The following is a 15,952-nucleotide window of genomic DNA, read 5'->3' on the forward strand; positions in this document are numbered from 1 at the left end:
GAATGAATAAATATTTCTATATTTCGTCTAAAAATGGCACAGATTCACAACCGGAAGAAAGTCATTGAGCATGCGCATTATCGACCTCAAGTATGGCGGTGGAGGTGCATGGCGTGAGCGACTTGCAGGCGGAATTGGAAAGAGAGAGGGAAAAACTGAAAAATGTGGATGAAAAGATCAAGAAAGAAACTGGAAGAGAACCAGGACCAGGCAGGTTAGATAATCTTTACACATTATCAAAAGTATGTACTTTCAATGTTATTTCACAGTGGCCAAAGTTTTGAAAAATAGTCTCAATAAAAACCGCAAACCGAATACGAAAGTCAATGAAATCACGTTTGTACTAGTATATCGAGGTATCCATAGGTAATATATATTTAATACAGTTATTGAAGAACCATTTTACTAGCCATTTTTTAATCAGCAGCTTTTACAGTCGCCGGTTACTGTGGATGGGGAAATTGCAGTTGGTAATACCCTGGGTTAAGAAAGAATGAAGTAAAAAGTCAAAGACAAATCTACAAGTAGATATATACATCAGAGTGAGAATATCCATATATTTTCATGTCTGTACATTTTAGAACTGGACCAACAAGAAGGGTTTCAGCAAGTGCAGGAACGGTTCCTGGAAGGGGTGGTGCCCGTATTTTTGCAGGAGCAAGGTGAGAATTTGAATTATGAGATGCAATGGGTTAAAATATTGTATTATATTTTATGTAATAGTGCCATAGCACAATGAAATAAAAATACTATGGTAAGTTTATTTGTTTCTGAAATAAAAAGTGATATAATTTACAATTATTGGAGCTATTTAACTGTTGTTGAAGTTTCATCAAGAACGTTTCAACATTCATCTTCCAGGCGTGGTCTTAGTGACGGTGATATGCCCCCAGCAAAGCGAAGGCCTGTAGGTGGAGCATTTAGCAGGTAACAGCTCATCTGACTTTATTAGCTATTGGAAAGTGTAAAATGTCTATCCCTATAGTTACATATGAGCAAGTGTAGATTCCTTGTAATGCATATTTAAACAACTTCTATTCGTTTCTTTTATGACTCAAAAAAAAATAAATAAACAAAATAAAAGCTGAACCAAATTAATCACTCTCTCAGCTGAAAAATAGCTGTAAAACTGCACCTTTTTCAAATTTCTGGTTGTAAACTCGACCTGTTTATAAATCCACCCTTCCAGTTCCTTAGTCTGCCAAAATGACGTAGTTATGTATGACGCATAACTGCTTTGAGAGCAAAAGCATAAATATTAGAATGAGGGACAGAACTGACCAAAGATTATATGTAGAGAGAAGACAAAATATCTGTTCAAATACAGCTTTTCAGGAAGTGAGAGACAATGATCTCTGATATTCCTGTAAGTGGTGCCATTTGAGACTTTTTAGTGACAAAGATTTTACTTTGCATGTAACTTAAATTATTTTAGAACCATGGTTTGTAACCATGTGTTTGTAACCATACTTTTGTTGATACCCAACATCATCAAGGAGACAAAACTCTGAGAAGTATATTGCTAAATTATGAAGATTTACTGTGGTCTCCATTTCTCATTCAGGAAAGTCAATAAAACAATTGTGGTGCACAAACTGCACTGGTAGGATTTAAGTTACCAAAAATAATTATGATGAATAGATATGAAGTTATCTTTATACTTCAGGCTGGGTCCAAGGGTAGGAGAAAGAAGACCACCTAGGCCGGATAGTGGGGACGAGGAGGAGCTGCCAAACAAGGTAAATAGGACAATACTTCAACAACTGGAGAAATTTAATCTGAACTTTGGGGATATAATATTATTTAGTTCTTTCCTTCTGTCTTGTGTTGAATTGCTGACATAACAAATAGACAAATAAGAATTTATTATTTTTTTCTAATGAAGAAAAAATTATAATGAAATGTATAATTAGAAGTCATGTTAATGGTGTGTCTTTTTTTCATTACATAAGCTATATATAGTATATAAATATTTATGTAGCTGCTGTAAATGCGTTACTCAGTTGAAGAAGTATTGATTAAACACAACCCAAGGTTATGTTGTACTATTATACATGAATTTATCATTCACTTTTCAGCCCACTATCCAGTCATCAGTCGTTGCCACCCCAAAGGAATCCCGCACCAGGGAAGACAGTCTAAAGGAACAAAAAAGTGACAAAAAAGGACTGCAGAGGTAGGGTTTTATAATGTATAGTGCAGGAAAAATTTCAAAATTTATTGAGTGACTTTGTTTTGCAATGAGGCATGTTCTTTTTTAAAAATCGACATGATGGGATTATTTTTATTAATGTTCTTTAATATTGTTCAGTAAAATGTGCCCGTTTAATATGGTAAAATGCAGCAATGGGAATGACTCTTTTCTGTAAAGTGTGTGTGTTTTTGTTTTGTTGTTTTCTGATAGTAAGTCTGAAATCCATTTTGTTTATTTTGCCATTGGAATTTCATTTTTAGCTTTGGCTAAGTAAATGGTCATTTTGCCAAAATGTTTTGAACTCTTATTTTGCTTAAGCAAAGTGAGTTACTTTTATGGTTGAATTTAATATGACATAGAGGGAGCCATAATGAAATTTTAATCTTTCTGTTGTTATAATACTTAAATTATTTTCTTTATACGCAGGAACCGACGCATGTTTGGTCTGCTACTGGGAACCCTTCAGAGATTTAAAGAAGATTCCAAAGAAAAGACAGACAAGGTAATTGGCATTGTGTTTGTGGTATTGTCTATTGATATGTACATATATTTGCAAATAGGTTGCTTAAGAAATACAATATTACATCAACATGCTTTAATAACATGTTAAAGTGATTTTAATATGAAAAAGGTCAGGAACAACTCAAAGGAATTTAAATTATTTTTGTACTTTTAAGCTATAAATGTGACCTGTCATGCGAAATAAAGTATAACAAAAGGTTTACACACACACAGACACACATACTTGTCTATGTGTACCAACCGAGGACATCAGCACAACACCATACAACCGAGGACATCTTATTCCTTGGTTAAATCAAAATAAAAACATTCAATTTAGGGTAAAATCTATTCGAGTATGAATGTTATAAATTAATTTTTTATAAAAACTAATTTTTTGCTGACAAGAATTTTACATTCTAACCGAGGACACACACGGACACACACACGGACAGACACTACACATTACAACCGAGGACATGCATGCATCTACATGTAATAATGATTGTACTTTTAATGCAAAGCAAATTTTATATAGCGTTACTTTGCAGCAATTCACATTTTTATGAAATTCTTTCATATTTAAGGTAAATTCCAAAATAACACCAGAGGTGATGATTAAATGAACAGTTATACAATATTTAATGCTGGGCTTTGCCACTTTTTTAGAATTGAAGATTATGAGATAAAACATCAATTAATTTAGGAAAAGAAAGGATACTGATGAAATAAAATAAAAGACCAAAGAAATTCGTTTTCAAACATTTTATTTTCATAATGCTTATTTTCTATTTAGCACTCTTTTATTATCATGAATTTTGTATTTTGATAACACAAAGTGTCATCCATTGGATACAGACTTGAACAGTACACAATTTTACAATTGAGGACATCATGCCAGCAGCACCCAAAATTGTGCTTTCTTCCAATTTGATGCAATATTATATAATGCTTAACAGCATAATGATCATCAATTTTTTATAATAAAATATTAGTATCATGAATATTCAGAAAATGTGACTAGCAAAGGTTTTCAGGTTCATGGAACTCCAAAGTCATACTTTGAAAATGCTAAATGTATACAAGAGAGCACTGTACTGAAATGGGTTTCTTTCCATTTTTAACTTTTTTACATAAAATAATACAGTTTACTGCCATTTCACATGATCAACTAAGAAAATTGTTGAGATGGCAAAAATATCAATATAACAAGTTTAAATGTCCAATTTCCTCCATTCCGAACATTGTGAATGATTGAATCTGACAAACTACAATGATACGAGTTCATTTCCATTTTGGCACTTTTTTTACACAATACAAGATAACAGGTTTACCACCATTTTTATATAATCAACTAGCAATATTGTCAAGACGCAGAAATTGTCAAACAACCCATTTTACATATCTAGTAAATTCAATAATGAGACTGTTTACATGCCTGACAATCAAATCTGAGGAAAACCACTTATATACAAATAAAAGCTGAAGTCCCTCAAAACTCAACCAATCAATCTTATTTTTAAATTTGATTTGTATATAGATAACATTGATCACTCTTGTGAGTTTAATGACAACAGGCCTATCGGTTCTCCCTGAAATGTGCTTACAGTGTTACTAATATGCTTTTACTAATAATCATCAGTACTGTGAGTTTCATGAAAACAGGCTTTAAGTTATTGGTTATCCCTGAAATGTGCTTACAGTGTTACATATATGCTGAAAAAAAAAAAAAACAGCATAACATTTGAAAGAAAAGGGCCTGGTCTTGCTGATTTTCAATCTTGACCATTCTTTTACTAATAATCATCAGTTCTGTGAGTTTCATGAAAACAGGCTTATTGGTTCTCCTTGAAATATGTTAACAGTGTTGCATGTACACTGAAAAAAGGAGAAAAAATGCAAAACTTTTGAAAATAATCACCCCATTTCCTCCATTTTGAGACAGTACATGATAACATGTTTACCGTCATATTTATATAATCAACTAGCAATGTTGTAAAGATGCAGACAATTTCAGAGAAACACTAACATATTTACATATCTAGTTAATTCAATAACGAAACTGTCAACATGCCTGACAATCAAATCTGAGGAAAACCACTTATATACAAATAAAAGCTGAAGTCCCTCAGAACTCAACCAATCTATCTTATTTTTAAATTTGATTTGTATATAGATAACATTGATCACTCTTGTGAGTTTAATGACAACAGGCCTATCGGTTCTTCCTGAAATGTGCTTAGTGTTACTTATATGCTTAAAAAAACAGCATAACATTTGAAAGAAAAGGGCCTGGTCATGCTGATTTTCAAACTTGACCATTCTTTTACTCATAATCATCAGTTCTGTGAGTTTCATGAAAACAGGCTTATTGGTTCTCCTTGAAATGTGCTTACAGTGTTACATATATGCTGAAAAAAAAAAAAAAAAAAAACAGCATAACATTTGAAAGAAAAGGGCCTGGTCTTGCTGATTTTCAATCTTGACCATTCTTTTACTAATAATCATCAGTTCTGTGAGTTTCATGAAAACAGGCTTATTGGTTCTCCTTGAAATATGTTAACAGTGTTGCATGTACACTGAAAAAAAGGAGAAAAAATGCAAAACTTTTGAAAATAATCACCCCATTTCCTCCATTTTGAGACAGTACATGATAACATGTTTACCGTCATATTTATATAATCAACTAGCAATGTTGTAAAGATGCAGACAATTTCAGAGAAACACTAACATATTTACATATCTAGTTAATTCAATAACGAAACTGTCAACATGCCTGACAATCAAATCTGAGGAAAACCACTTATATACAAATAAAAGCTGAAGTCCCTCAGAACTCAACCAATCTATCTTATTTTTAAATTTGATTTGTATATAGATAACATTGATCACTCTTGTGAGTTTAATGACAACAGGCCTATCGGTTCTTCCTGAAATGTGCTTAGTGTTACTTATATGCTTAAAAAAACAGCATAACATTTGAAAGAAAAGGGCCTGGTCATGCTGATTTTCAAACTTGACCATTCTTTTACTCATAATCATCAGTTCTGTGAGTTTCATGAAAACAGGCTTATTGGTTCTCCTTGAAATGTGCTTACAGTGTTACATATATGCTGAAAAAAAAAACCAGCATAACATTTGAAAGAAAAGGGCCTGGTCATGCTGATTTTCAATCTTGATCATTCTTTTTAATTTACTAATAATCATCAGTTCTCTGAGTTTCATGAAAACAGGCCTATTGGTTCTCCTTGAAGTGTGTTTACAGTGTTGCATGTACACTGAAAAAAGGAGAAAAAAAATGCAAAACTTTTGAAAATAATCACCCCATTTCCTCCATTTTGAGACACTGTATTACACAGTACATGATAACATGTTTACCGTCATATTTATTTAATCAACTAGCAATGTTGTAAAGATGCAGAAAATTTCAGACAAACACTAACATATTTACACTGTATATATCTAGTTAGTTCAATAACGAAACTGTCAACATGCCTGACAATCAAATCTGAGGAAAACCACTTATATACAAATAAAAGCTGAAGTCCCTCAAAACTCAACCAATCAATCTTATTTTTAAACTTGATTTGTATATAGATAACATTGATTACTCCTGTGAGTTTAATGACAACAGGCCTATCGGTTCTTCCTGAAATGTGCTTAGTGTTACTTATATGCTTAAAAAAACAGCATAACATTTGAAAGAAAAGGGCCTGGTCATGCTGATTTTCAAACTTGACCATTCTTTTACTCATAATCATCAGTTCTGTGAGTTTCATGAAAACAGGCTTATTGGTTCTCCTTGAAATGTGCTTACAGTGTTACATATATGCTGAAAAAAAAAACCAGCATAACATTTGAAAGAAAAGGGCCTGGTCATGCTGATTTTCAATCTTGATCATTCTTTTTAATTTACTAATAATCATCAGTTCTCTGAGTTTCATGAAAACAGGCCTATTGGTTCTCCTTGAAGTGTGTTTACAGTGTTGCATGTACACTGAAAAAAGGAGAAAAAAAATGCAAAACTTTTGAAAATAATCACCCCATTTCCTCCATTTTGAGACACTGTATTACACAGTACATGATAACATGTTTACCGTCATATTTATTTAATCAACTAGCAATGTTGTAAAGATGCAGAAAATTTCAGACAAACACTAACATATTTACACTGTATATATCTAGTTAGTTCAATAACGAAACTGTCAACATGCCTGACAATCAAATCTGAGGAAAACCACTTATATACAAATAAAAGCTGAAGTCCCTCAAAACTCAACCAATCAATCTTATTTTTAAACTTGATTTGTATATAGATAACATTGATTACTCCTGTGAGTTTCATGAAAACAGGCTTATTGGTTCTCCCTGAAATGTGTTACTTATATGCTGAAAAAAAAAAAAAAAAAACAGCATAACATTTGAAAGAAAAGGGCCTGGTCATGCTGATTTTCAATCTTGACCATTCTTTTACTTATAATCATCAGTTCTGTGAGTTTTATGAAAAGCCTACTCTGAAGTATCGAATAAAAGTACTGATGGAATAAAAGTACTGGGTGGAAAAAATCTCAAAATTTAATAAAAGTACTGATGGAATAAAAGTACTGGGTGGAAAAAATCTCGAAATTTAATAAAAGTACTGGATGGAATAAAAGTACTGGGTGGAAAAAACCTTTACACTGCTCCCCCCCCAACAAAAAAAAAAAATGAAATAAATAAATAAAAGTAAAGAAGAAGAAGAGAAAGAAACAAGGCAGCAAAGCTGTCAAATGTACAGACAAAAACCAGAAAATAAAAACGCAGGAAATAGGATACTGTCAACTCTGATGAACTAATGTATTATGCTAACTGTAAATGCATAGCCAAAATCAAATTCCTATTCTGCATAACATTGGATTAGGATGAAAGTAAAATGTGTATCAAGCATTAGACTAAGTTCCCATACCTAGATCAATCTAACAGGATCAATCCAACTCCAAGGGGTTTCTCACTAAATTGCTTTCAGTTTGAGAGTCTTAGGATTCTGGCATGCCAGTTTCAGTAGGCGTGACAGACAACTAAGCCACTTACATTGATTGCAATTTAGCGAGAATTCCCATGGAGATAGATCGATCCACAGTTAGCGTGATAGGGTCTGGAAATAGTCCCTAAGGTGTCAGGCTGATAAGAGTTAAACTTTGGAAATGCCAGAATGAGGTACAGTGAAAATGAAACACAAAAAAAAATTGCTTAAACTCATTAAAAAAAAAAAAATATATATATATATATATATATATATATATATATATATATATATATATATATATATATATATTATTATTATTATTATTATTAATTTTTTTTTTTTGCTGTATGTCAATCCTAAGAATCATTCTTGTAACTTAACAAAATACAGAAAATGTTACAAAGTAAGAGTACAGGGCTCCTGGCAGATGGGAGTGATAAGTCACGACTTGAAAATGCCAGTATAGCACTCTATAAACCTGCATTGCCTCAAAAACAGAAAACAATCACACTGGTTTTCAAACACAAGCTGCACTTCTGTCTTATGAAACTTTTCAGTAAGTTTCAGTATCGTAAGTAACATGGTTTTCCCTTAACCGCTATCCTGGCAGCAGTGTCCAAAATAGGGTTTTCTTCAACTTTCATGCAATAAACCATAATACTTAACAGCATAATGACCATCAAATTTTTTATAAAAAAATAAAAGTATCATGAATATTCAGAAAATGTGATTTGGGAAGGTCTTCAAGGCCATGGAAGTTCAGAGTCACACTTTCAAAATGCCAAAATGTAAACAAGAGATAACTGTACTGAAAAGATTTTCTTTCCATTTTCAACACCTTTTTTAAAACAAAATGATCAATAAACTGTCATTTTTAAATGTTCAACTAGGAAAATTGTTGACATAGGAAAACTATCAATAGAACAATTTTCAATGTCCAATTTGCTCCATTTGCAGATGCTGAACATAGTGAATGATTAAATCTGACAAACTGCAATGATGAGTTCCTTTCCATTTATTATACTTTATTACTCAATGCACAATATTATAATAGGTTTACCGTCATTTTTATATAATCAACAATATTGTTAAGAAGCAGAAAATGTCAAAACAACACTTTCACATAACTTATTAGTTCCATAATGAGACTGTTAACATGCCTAAGAATTAAATCTGAAGAAATAACAATTATATACAAAAATACAGAAAATGCACAGCACTTCTGGTGGATGGGAGTAAAAAATCACATCTTGAAGATGCTAGTGTTTGAAAAATAATTAAAAAAAAAAATTAAAAAAAACGTAAAAAATTCAATAAAGCTGCTATTCAAACTTTTAATCTAGCTGTATTAACTTGATATTAATAACCCCACCAAGTTTGAGAAAAATAAAGCACTGTTATTCATCTATAGCATGTTGGCATAACACATTCTTTTTGTTGTAAATTTATTTGCAATGTTTAACACCATTTATCTGCACAATTATCACCAAATCCTAATTTTGTGACACAGTTAAGAGAGCTAAACCTATGGGACTTTACAGGGAAATCTCAAGGAGTGTTTTATGTAATCTCATTTAATGGCCAATTGAAAATTAATGAGTAGGCAAGTGACTTTATAGACCTTAATTTAATTAGTGATCACCCAAGGGACAATTTTATATACTGCCATCCATACAGTACCATGATATAGCACAAAGGTGTTGCATACATGCTGAAAAAAGTGAAAAACAGCATTACTTCCCTAAAAATGACCCGATCACACTGATTTTCAAACTTGACCTGCGTATTATGAATATTCATCAGTTCTGTAAGTTTGAAACCAAAAGGTAAAATGGTTTTCCACTTATCGTGTTATCGGTGCTGCATATATGCTGAAAAAAGTGAAAAAACAGCATAAATTCCCTATAAGTGACCCGATCATGCTGATTTTCGAACTTGACCTGCGTATTACGAATATTCATCAGTTCTGTAAGTTTCAAGCCAAAAGAAAAAACAGTTTTCCACTTATCGTGTTATCGGTAAAAGTGCACGGCGACGACGGCGACAGCGACGGCGACGACAGACGCAGATGACGGCTATATGTACAGACACTTCTGTGTCTGTACATAAAAAGCTAGCTATTGATCATTGTAAAAAAAAAAAATTCACCAGGTAAAATTCACTCAGTATTAAAATTTATCTTAAAAACGGGATGAGTTAAATTTCATAATTGTCAGGGGCCGAAGACCCAGATATATCGCACCTAAGCCGCCTCCGAGAGCCATACGGTTCATACTAGTAAATTTATTCTCAGATATAAGGTTCGTTTTGCATACCTGTAAACTCCTAAGGGTTTATCTTACATAGAAATGTGATTTAACATCGTTTAAATCATAAATCGGCATGAAATAATTGACGTTTGAAAACAGACACAACTTCTTTGCTGCACTTGAAATGACCTCCTTAGCTATAAATATGATCCTATCACCTTGCGACATTGCATCATTCGATCGATATACATGAGTAGTTGTCACTGCTGAAGGGAAAGCACGTCTATTTATAGAAACTGAAATCAGGTAACGCATGTACTGTTGTGTTCAGAGAGCGACTTCCGCTTGACCTACTTTCCAGTGCTGTTTGTGGAACAGTAGGTAATGAGTTGAGATCTCGATTTTCTTCTCATTATACTTCAATTTAAGAAAATAAAAAGCGTGACTTGTACTTGTGTAATTTCCCACCGGTACAATAGGTATTTAATAAACATACCGGGTGGAAGATTTTTGAAAAATTAATAAGCGTAGGCTACTGGGTGAAAATGGAGCGTACCGGCGGGAAGATATTTGGAAAATTAATTAACGTACCGGTACGTTTATTTGATACTTCAGAGTAGGAGAGCTTAATTTGATAAAAAAGACCTTTAGTTTAAAAATATGAACTTACTGAATATATAGACATCTGAGATATAACATTAGTTTCAGTTTAGTCTGCCCTTTACAGCACAACCGAGGACGCGGAATTTGGTCCGCCCTTTACAGCACAACCGAGGACGCGTGTGTATAGCCCGATTTCAGACAAAAAAGTTGGACAGTATTTCTGATACACTCGTGGCGGGAATTTGGCCCGCGCTATACAGCATAACCGAGGACTGGCTCAGAATAGCGTCAAATTTCACCACCTAACTTGAAATGGGCCCCTTTATGCATTCCACTGCTTATGTCAACCGAGGACGTCCTCGGTTGGAGGTGTGTCCTCGGTTAGTGGGTTTCGGGCGGGTGTGTGTCCTCGGTTAGAATGCGTGCACAAGAGCACACACACTCACACACACACATTGTAATATTTTGATACCAAATTGGAATGTGTGGTTCATATATCTCATATGATAAAACAACATGTTATATTTATTTTAGGAACAACACAGACAGGAAATACTTCAAAAATTGGAAGACAGAGAAAAACAAGAGAAAGATGACATAAGAAAAGAGCGACAGTCTTTGTTCAAAGAGCGCCGTGCACAACAAGCCAGAATTCAGAGATTAGAACAGAAAATGGAGATGGTACAAATGGTATGGCAATACAAACTTAATTGAACCGTTTTGTAGTTAGATATTAACATGTTGAGTGTCAATAAGAGAGTTTTGGATTTTATTACAAAATTTTACACTAATAAGTTATTTAAAGAAGCAAAAATATTTAAGTGATTTGCATGTTTGTGGCACTGTACAAATTGTTAAGAGTATTGTGAAGTAGTTAAAGTAGTTCACAAATGACACGTTAGGCCACACTTTTTTATTTTTATGGATGACATCCTGCGCGCGCACCGATTTTCGCCCGTTCTCCGAAAAAAAAAAAATCCCCCCCAGCCCCCAACGAAGTCGGTTGGCGCAAACGTCGTTATTGAATTTGCCAGGAAATGAGCCTTCTGCGCATGCGTATTATCGCCACGTGGAAATGTGGCCGCTTTGCCGTCAAATTCATCTCTAGGATTACTTTCAAATTACACGACAATTAAAGTCATGAAGAGAATGGGTGCCGTCGTTTTGGATTGGTATGCCATTGATATTGGGCATGGAGATATCACCTTTTTACAATTGTGCGAAAGGCTGGCGGCTGCCAGCGATTATCGCCCGAAAAATTTCAGTGACATTCTGTACAAAGCAGCACATAGGCTACCAGGTTTTCTGTAGCGAAAAAAGGGTAGACAAGGGCGTCGAGGTATATTTGGTGGGCTGAAGGTCGGACAGGCCACCTGACAGTTTGGCCGTGTGAGTCGAAGTAGACAAAATGGCATCGTCCAAAATGACCTTTAATAGATTTGGTAGTATTAAGCATATCTTTGCATCATTTTTTAAACATTTCTGTGAAGTGTTCAAAATGCTTTAATATTCTGAGAATACAAATAAAGACACACTGTTTGTTTGATATTTGTTTTATTGATTGCTATACCAACAAAATGCATGAAATAACCTTAATAGATTTTGTAATAAGAAGTATATCTATTCATGACTTTTTTTTACATTTCTACGAAGTATTCACAATGCTTTAATATTTTGAGAGCATGGATAAAGACATATTGTTAGTTTGATACGTGTTTCTGTGGTAAAATTTGTGTTTCCAGCTGTGTACTGACAGCATTCCTTTACTTAAGCAGTATTTTTTTTTTTGGACCGTTTTTTTTTTTTTTCACCCTCTCACACCGATTTTGGGGTACCCAGAGGATGTCATCCATAAAAATAAAAAAGTGTGGCCTTATGGAAAAATTGGTCGATATGAAACCAAACAAGCTAAGAAGTTGTTCTTATTATTACTTGATCATTGTTTTCTTAATTTAGATATTGAAATAATTTCAGATTATCATATTGAATTGATTTTTTTTCAGCATGAGGAATGGGTAAAGCAGACAGAGTACTATAAGCACTTCATACGAACCAAAGCCAAACCCCACCTGTTCTACATGCCAAAAGTGTCTACCTCCACTACCAGCAAGCAAATCAAGGAGACAGCCAAGGTCATTGAAGGTGAGCTTCAACATAGTAGTCAGTAAATGTGTGGGTGAAAGTTTTAAGGATCAGGATGATGCCAGAATTCAGGATTTTCAGTAGTTTTTTTTCCCCCAAAATGCGATGAAAAATTGCAAGCTACATTTTCAGTTTTTACAACTTTCCTCCATGTAAATAGACTCTGGAGTAGGGGGATGGGGGTACATCTAGCATCTGCATAATTATGATAATCATCTAAAATAAAGACCCCAGTAAGTCTGCAATTCAGTGTCTGTATGTGTTTTATCGTTAAAAAAAACCTAAAAGGTGTTTAGGTAAATGAAAAGGCTTCTTGAAAGAACAAATTGTTTGTAAGAGGGGATAGAATGTTACTGGTCTAATGCTTGCAACATACTTTTAATTCAGAAATTGAATATATCTTGCAAATAAGCTGAATAGCCAGCTTTTGTGTTCTGAACATAACTTATAACACAATATGTTAAACACAATTGGGTGGTATAGAAAAAGAACATCATAAATATGTATTACTTTGCATATATTGCCATGGAATTCTGACATATTTTCATTTTGTTATACATATTCCTTAACTTTCAGTGTCTTAGACTTGATTTAAGAAATGACACAGTAGCCTGAACATTATTTCTTTTGATATTTTTAGACCTGATAAAGGAAAAGAAAAAGAAACTTGATGAGGAATTGGAGGCCCTGACAGCCAAAGATGAAAATCAAGAGAACGAAGAGGAGATGGAGGTTGAAGGAGAGATGGAGAAGGGAGAAACAAATGAAGGGGATGACACAAAGGTCAAGAGGTCACACAGGAGGAGCAGCAGAAGGTCAAGGGATCAGGATGAGGATGATGTAGAAATGGCAGAGGATAATAACAGGGAGGGGGGTGAAGTTAATGAGAAAAGGGAGGGTAGGGAAGAGAGGGAGGATGAGGGCCCAGTGAAAAGAGAGGAGACTGAGGATAGGGAGGGGGAGGTTGCTAAACAAGAAACATGGGAATCTGAGAGGGAAGAGGGTCAGGTTGATGATGACGTCAAAGAGGAAAGGCAAGTAGAAATGAACGTGGAAGATTTTAAGTCTGAAGATAGGCGAGTGGTGATGGATGACATTAAGTCAGATATAAAGAATGATGAAGACGGAGAGGAAAGGCAAATAAAGAGTGATGTGGAAGAAAAATCTATGAAGGAATAGTTTAGCTTGATATTTTTGGGAGGGGGCATCTTAATATATTTTCATAATGATTAGGAGGGGGGACACCTCTTTTTTTGGGACTCATTCAAATCAAAATGTATATATATGGATTGTATTTTGCCGGGTTTTAATCATTGAATTTGGGGGTAACTAGTCCTAAGATCTTTTTTGGTGAGAGTTCATTCAAGAAGGACGTTGTGTAAATTGGAAATATTTGATTAAAAAAAATTGCCCATTTAAAGTATTCCTGGTGTTCCTCAAAAATTAAATGCTGAAGAGAAATTTACTATAATGACCTTTTGGTTACGAAATTGGTGCAGAAGTTGAACCCTATAAAGTTTGGAAAGGGGGGTGGGGATTCCAAAATTTAAAGTTTATGCATGTTGTGACTGGATATTCACTTTCAGGCTCTGGTAATGGTGTTAGCAGTTATTCCATGTATTCATATATGTGATATCATGAAAACTTTGTGTATGTCTGTTCCTTTCTTTTTATTGTTATTTTTTTAAATTCTTGTTTTATTGATTTTTTTACAGCAGTAATTTTATTTCAGCAGTTATTTTGGTTTCCATTTCATCTAGTTTTTCCCATTCAGATTTTAAGAATACACTCATATATTAAAAAGGCATTATGGTTTATTACCAAAAATGAAAAAAAGAACTGTACATCATTGCTTATTTTTGAATAAACTAACTCTGAATTAATGTTATTCTTTGTTATGATTGAACCAGGTCCAAAGTATTATTTTCTCTCATGTAAAAGATTCATGATTATGAATCCTTTTTCTTCACTTTTGCATTATTTGCAATCTGTTTATTGACTTTTTTTGTGCTTTCGTTGTAAACACTGAATTTGCTTTGTGTTGATAAAAGTTGAGAGGCTTAATTTTTGGTAAAAAAGTAATTCTTGTTATTAAAGAATTTCACTGTTTAAGCAAGGGATAACCAGCCCAAGTTTTATAATACCGGCGGCTTCTCCAACCTGCAAATCGCCGATATATACAATTATAAATTCTTATTTTTCTCCTCATTATTTTTATCACAATACACAAGTCGTTGGCCGATAGGACGTACGGCGAGAATGAGGATGCCACTCCAACTTTTTATTTCAAATGTTCGCATAAGTGGATGTAAAAGTCAACGTAATCATGCGTTGTAAAATGATGAAATGTATTGAAAGAACATGTTGCCGAATAATAGATGATACAGATAACCCGTACAACCAACAATCTCTTCAAAGACAAAGAAGGAAAAACCTTATGGAAATATTTTACAAAAAGCTGATAAATTTTTATTTCTCCCGCAGATGTCGCAGATCGATCAATGGTAACTTCACATCATCCCTGTTATTCATTTCACCGCATGCAAACGTGTTTCGTAGAACATGTTCTAAAACTGGGTTGACCGAACCGTTTTTTTCTTTTTTTTTTTTTTTTAAACCACTGCGTGTGGTCTCGTATCTCGGTAATTTTTACACCGATTCCCCTTTCAATGTTTAAAACGTGACACATTTAGGTCATGTAAGGTTTATCAATTACATAAACGGCGATATATATATCGACAAAAAAGCAATGAACAAGAAATGGACAATCATTTAACATGCGCGAGAAAATTTAAGCTTACATACTTTTCACAAGTTCAGCCTAAAATGTTAGTATTGGTATATTTGTATTAGCATTTCGGATAAAATATGTATTTTGTTACAAACCAAGAATGAAATATATTATTTTGTCAAATGACCAAGAATAAATCTTACTGCACAATCATGGGATAGAACACAAAAAGCGAACAGATTGCCCTGTGGAAACCTTTTCAAATGAAAGTAGATTGATATGTTTACCTTTCCGCCACTGGAGCAGTATCAACAATGTCTCGATTAGGAAATATTCTTTACTCAATCCGACACAGTCTTTGTATAACCAACTTTATATCAATTTGATTAATACGATTCTACTTATGAGGCGCTTAATCGGGTTTGCCGAGTACTTAATTCTGATATATACAACAAATTGTGTTTATATGAATTACGTATGTCAACATAACTTCAATAAATAAAAAGCCTTCATCAAACCGGGGGCTC

General features: G+C 33.7%; 1 protein-coding gene across 1 annotated transcript; it reads left to right on the plus strand.

Annotated features, from left to right (window-relative positions):
- The first annotated feature begins 54 nt into the window (after nucleotides 1-54).
- Nucleotides 55-14,577, plus strand: LOC106172400 (pinin). The gene is made up of 9 exons (XM_013553085.2): nucleotides 55-214; nucleotides 582-662; nucleotides 862-927; nucleotides 1,667-1,739; nucleotides 2,079-2,176; nucleotides 2,621-2,696; nucleotides 11,087-11,242; nucleotides 12,556-12,694; nucleotides 13,335-14,577. Exons 1-9 carry the CDS (start codon nucleotides 93-95, stop codon nucleotides 13,871-13,873), a joined length of 1,350 nt encoding a protein of 449 aa, XP_013408539.2. The 5' UTR covers nucleotides 55-92; the 3' UTR covers nucleotides 13,874-14,577.
- The last annotated feature ends 1,375 nt before the right edge of the window (nucleotides 14,578-15,952 follow it).

This window comes from Lingula anatina, chromosome 2, assembly GCF_051362555.1.
Source record: "Lingula anatina isolate TDL-2025a chromosome 2, LinAna3.0, whole genome shotgun sequence".
In the NCBI taxonomy this organism is placed as follows: Eukaryota; Metazoa; Brachiopoda; class Lingulata; order Lingulida; family Lingulidae; genus Lingula; species Lingula anatina.

Bases quoted from the DNA above. Each gene is read 5' to 3' on its own strand.
- LOC106172400 (XM_013553085.2), top strand. From the start codon at position 93: ATGGCGGTGGAGGTGCATGGCGTGAGCGACTTGCAGGCGGAATTGGAA. The intron at 215-581 runs GTTAGATAATCT...TGTACATTTTAG, and splicing joins AGAGAACCAGGACCAGGCAG to AACTGGACCAACAAGAAGGG. The intron at 663-861 runs GTGAGAATTTGA...TTCATCTTCCAG, and splicing joins CGTATTTTTGCAGGAGCAAG to GCGTGGTCTTAGTGACGGTG.